The 5,000-nt window shown below is 48.9% G+C and overlaps 1 protein-coding gene across 1 annotated transcript in view; it reads left to right on the top strand.

The window, feature by feature from the left end:
- LOC109463490 overlaps positions 1-5,000 on the top strand; it is a 17,751-nt gene that overhangs the window by 9,595 nt on the left and 3,156 nt on the right. The window contains exons 7-9 of the mRNA XM_019760324.1: positions 1,904-2,158; positions 2,600-2,738; positions 3,029-3,279. Coding sequence (XP_019615883.1) covers positions 1,904-2,158; positions 2,600-2,738; positions 3,029-3,279 — 645 coding nt within the window. The remainder of the gene's footprint in view (positions 1-1,903; positions 2,159-2,599; positions 2,739-3,028; positions 3,280-5,000) is intronic.

Raw genomic sequence — 5,000 nt, 5'->3', positions numbered from 1 at the left:
GTCCAAATATGGACGTGACTGTCCAAATATGGGCGTGACTGTCCAAATATGGACGTGACTGTCCAAATATGGACGTGACTGTCCAAATATGGATGTGACCGTCCAAATATGGAAATAACTGCAGTTAATCCACTGCCAACAAACTATGCATGGACTTGACATCATATCACGTGACCAGGGAGCGTTATGTCAAATTTATTTATACTCGCTACTCTCAAAGCTTTTTCAGCAAATATCATTGATGAGCAAATAACAGTCACAATGAGCAAATACGTCATCTGTATGGAACGAACTTGACTGTACAGAATTATTAGCAATATCCTCAATCTTCAATTGATTCTTTATGACTCATTATAAACAATGTTGTTGTTATGAGTTACTTAGTGAGCCACACTTGAATACATAGCAGCAACAAAATGTTTTAGCCATATGTAACAAAATGTTTTAGCCATATGTAACAAAATGTTTTAGCCATATGTAACAAAATGTTTTAGCCATATGTAACAAAATGTTTTAGCCATATGTAACAAAATGTTTTAGCCATATGTGTCCTTTCTTATTTCTTTCCTTTTCTTTGCTTCTGGGAAAGGACTTCGGACTCATGTTAAAACCAGGTATCTGTTATGCATCATTTATTATTCATAAGTTCGAGTCTCTTGTGAAATATTTGTATTTTCTATGATATAAAAATGGCGGCGAGAATAAGTTGCGTATAACCTCAGTCCTCTGTCATTTTGTATTTGTCCGTTCATTTGTATTAATTGATGTTTCTGTGAATAGAAAAAACAGGAGGGAGCCAGAATTGCCTTGTATGGAAAAACTGTTGACATTTTCACTGCTGAAATCACGTGGCAACACGTCGCTATTCTGTAAGTTTTATGTTTACGTGTTTACGCGTCTCCAAGGTAACCAGTCTATGGCCTACTTTGAAGTTATTTGTTTATGTAACTTTCATACAAAGTTTGATAAACAAATCAACATTTTCTATGTGTTGTCTATACGTGATTATCTACATTTGACGTGCAAAGTCCTATCAAATGTGCTGAATATGATAACACAATAAAGGCCTCTAATAAGTAAGAACCAGTTGTGAGTGCGGCCTCCATTTCGTGGGATCACCAGTCAGTCAGAAACAACAAGATTCTCTCACAAACAAACAAACAAACAAACAAACAAACAAACAAACAAACAAGCAAACAAACAAACAAACAGACAGACAGACAGACAGACAGACAAACAAACTCTGACTAGTGGTGTTTTTGAAATGTGAACGTTTTCAAACGTTATGAATGCGTTATCGTTGAAACATATAACTACATGCATTACAAACCTAGGTTCCTAGTACCTGAAACATATAACTACATGCATGGTCAAACCTTAGGTTACTAGTACCTGAAACATATAACTACATGCATGGTCAAACCTTGGTTTCTAGTACCTGAAACATATAACTACATGTATGGCCAAACCTAGGTTACTAGTACCTAAAACATATAACTACATGCATGGCCAAACCTAGGTTACTGGTACCTGAAACATTATATAACCACATGCATGGTCAAACCTAGGTTACTGGTACCTGAATACACCAACACGAAGCTGCACTAACTTGTAATGATCAAGCAGTGCCACAGCAATAGCCAGCCAAACAACGGCTTTCCAGAGGTTTTCATTACCCAAACCTGAGATCTACACTTTACAGGTATATGACCCAATTTAAGTAAGAGCCCTTTGGAGACTCTGACAGAAACTGGACACTAACACTAACACTTCAATTCCGCGGTTTACCGCTAGGCGGCTACATCCTTACGGTGGTCAAAGGTTAGACGTGTGATAGGTGAAAGGTCGGTCCGTCCGTGCAGGTAGAAACGTACCGCTACCCGAAAGGAGGTACCGCTAGCAGACAGACGGGTACCGCTACCAGGCGGAAGCGGAACAAGGTACCACTAGCAGACAGACGGGTACCGCTGCCAGGACGGGTACCAGGCGGGAAGCGGCCAGCATGTCCGGTGCGGAAGCGGTCAGCATGTCCGGTGCAGGCGGCCGTGTGTACGACCTGTGCGTGGTGGGGGCGGGGATGGTCGGCTCGGCCGCCGCTCGGCACGCGTCTGAGGACCCGGGCGTCCGGGTGTGTCTGGTCGGGCCCGGGGAGCCACAGGTACGGCACAGGTACAGGCAGGTTCAAGGCCAGGGCGAGGCGTGGTGGGGGCGGGGTTAGGGTAAGGGTTAGGGTAACCTGTGCGTGGTGGGGGCGGGGTAGGGTAAGGGTTAGGGTAACCTGTGCGTGGTGGGGGCGGGGTTAGGGTAAGGGTTAGGGTAACCTGTGCTTGGGGGCGGGGTTAGGGTAAGGGTTAGGGTAACCTGCAGCTGTGCGGGGTGGGGGCGGGCATGGTCGGCTCGGCTGCCGGGCGGGCGGGAATGGTGTCACTACAGACAGGACGGTCGAATCGGATTTTAGTTCAGAGAGTAAACAAGACATTCACAACAAGTCTTATAGCTAAATACTAGTACTTTACGGATCTTCATACATACATACATTTCATGTTTCCACCATGTTTACTACTTCCCCAACCCACACCCCACCCTCCTTCCCGCACAGGATCGACAAATGAACCGCACTATTTTTGGCGCGCATTACGACGAGGGCCGCATCACCCGTGCCCTCGACCCTGACCCCACCTGGGCACTACTTGCACAGAGATCCATCCGCAGATATCGTGACTTGGAGAGAAAAACCGGTAAGAAATACGACACAGCAAATTTACCATATACTGTACAAGTCCCGAACCAAGCATGGGGTCAATGGCCTGCATCAGCCGGCTGTCACCATGGTAACTGGCGCTGTAGCAGGCACCCTGTGGTGTTGGGTTACATTATGTAGCAAATAGCAGGACAGGATTGAAGAGACTGGTCACATATGAATATATTTGAGTGAGAATAAAGTAGTTTGTCAGGCTAGGCCATGTGAAGGTAAAAATTATGCATTTGATTTGCAAATGTTACCTTTCTAGTTTTAAATGTTTTACAGGTATCAAGTTCTTCCATGACGTCGGGTTTCTCGTGGTCGGCACTGCTGAAAGCGATTACGTCAGAGACGTGCTGAAGAACTCGCGATCTGATGACGTCACCCTCCGGACGCTTTCCCGCGCTCAGACCAGGGAGATGTTCCCTTATTTGGACATCGGGGAGGGGATGGTGGGGCTGCTCGATTCCCGGAACTGCGGACACGTCTCCCCCAGGCGGCTTGTGAGCGCACTGCAGACTGCAGCACACCTGCAGGTAAGGACACGTCTCCCCCAGGCGGCTTGTGAGCGCACTGCAGACTGCAGCACACCTGCAGGTTTCTCTTCTCTTCCAGTTGAAGTGACCGCTATCATCAAGTTGATCATTCTGTCACTTTTAGTTGAAGGAGGCGAGAGGTCACCAACCTAAGACTGATGTAGTTTGGAAGCCCTAGACACAAAGGTGTCAACGGATGTGGCTTCCACCGTTGTCTGAGGCAGAGCATTCCATTCTTTGACAGTACGTGGCAGAAATGAGGCCATACGGTACTGGGTCCTACCACCTGGCTGTACAAACTGTTGGCCGTGCACCCTTCTCTCACGTACTGGGGCAGGCTGTAGTTTACCCCTAAGACCATCTGTGCAGACGATATTATGCTGTATGCGGTATAGCATGGCAAGTCGGGCTGTCTTTCTTCGGGCCTGAAGACTGGGCCAGTTCAGGTCCTCTAGCATTTCTGTGGGACTTGACGTTTGCCTGTAACGTCTCATCACGAAACGTGCTGCTCTGCGCTGAACTGCCTCTAGCCTATCAATGTCTTGTTGGGAATGAGGGTCCCAGACTGTCGCCGCATATTCAAGTATGGGGCGTACATAGGTCTTGTAGGCCAATTCTTTAATGCGCCTGGAGCTGATCTTTAGGTTCCTCTTTAAAAAGCCCAAGGTCTTGTTGGCTTTGTTACAAAGGTTGTTAATGTGTTCTTTCCAGGTAAGGTCTTTTGTTATAGCTACACCCAAGTATTTAACACTGGGAACCGTCTTGAGGGTATGACACGTCTCCCCCAGGCGGCTTGTGAGCGCACTGCACACCTGCAGGTAAGGACAAAATCTCCCCCAGGCGGCTTGTGAGCGCACTGCAGACCTGCAGGTAAGGACACGTCTCCCCCAGGCGACTTGTGAGCGCACTGCAGACCTGAAGGTAAGGACACGTCTCCCCCAGGCGGCTTGTGGGCGCACTGCAGACCGCAGCACACCTGCAGGTAAGGACACGTCTCCCCCAGGCGGCTTGTGGGCGCACTGCAGACCGCAGCACACCTGCAGGCTAGGTAAGAACACGTCGTTCCAGGGGTGCGGCGTGGTTTTGCTACATTAGAAATCTGTTACATTCCAGGGGTGTAACGCTGTTCGTGACGTGTTTTGCTACATTAGAAGTGTGTTCTGTTCCAGGGTTGTGACGTGTTTTGCTACATTAGAAGTGTGTTCTGTTCCAGGGTTGTGACGTGTTTTGCTACATCAGAAGTGTGTTCTGTTCCGGATCCAGGGTTGTGACGTGTTTTGCTACATTAGAAGTGTGTTCTGTTCCAGGGGTGTGACGTGGTTGATGACGTGGTCTCCTCGATAGAAGCCCCTGCCGGCTGGGCGAGACGCGCAGGCGCCAACCTGGGGGTGCGGACCGAGACGGGGGCCGTTATACACGCCCGGCGGGTGCTGCTGGCCACGGGAGCCTTCACCACGTTCCGCCGCCTGCTGCCGCCGGGGCTCCGGCCGGACGTCAGGCTCACGGCTCAGACAGTCGCACTGGTACGTCCCTATCCTAACCCACCGGACAGACAGTCGCACTAGACAGTCGCACTCGGTACGTCCCTATCCTAACCCACCGGACAGACAGTCGCACTGGTACGTCCCTATCCTAACCCTTCCACCGGACAGACAGTCGCACTGGTACGTCCCTATCCTAACCCACCGGACAGACAGTCGCACTGGTACGTCCCTATCCTA

The sequence above is a fragment of the Branchiostoma belcheri genome, unplaced genomic scaffold (assembly GCF_001625305.1).
Source record: "Branchiostoma belcheri isolate BF01 breed outbred unplaced genomic scaffold, Haploidv18h27 scaffold127, whole genome shotgun sequence".
Lineage (NCBI taxonomy): Eukaryota > Metazoa > Chordata > Leptocardii > Amphioxiformes > Branchiostomatidae > Branchiostoma > Branchiostoma belcheri.
This window is presented reverse-complemented; position numbering and strand designations above follow the sequence as displayed.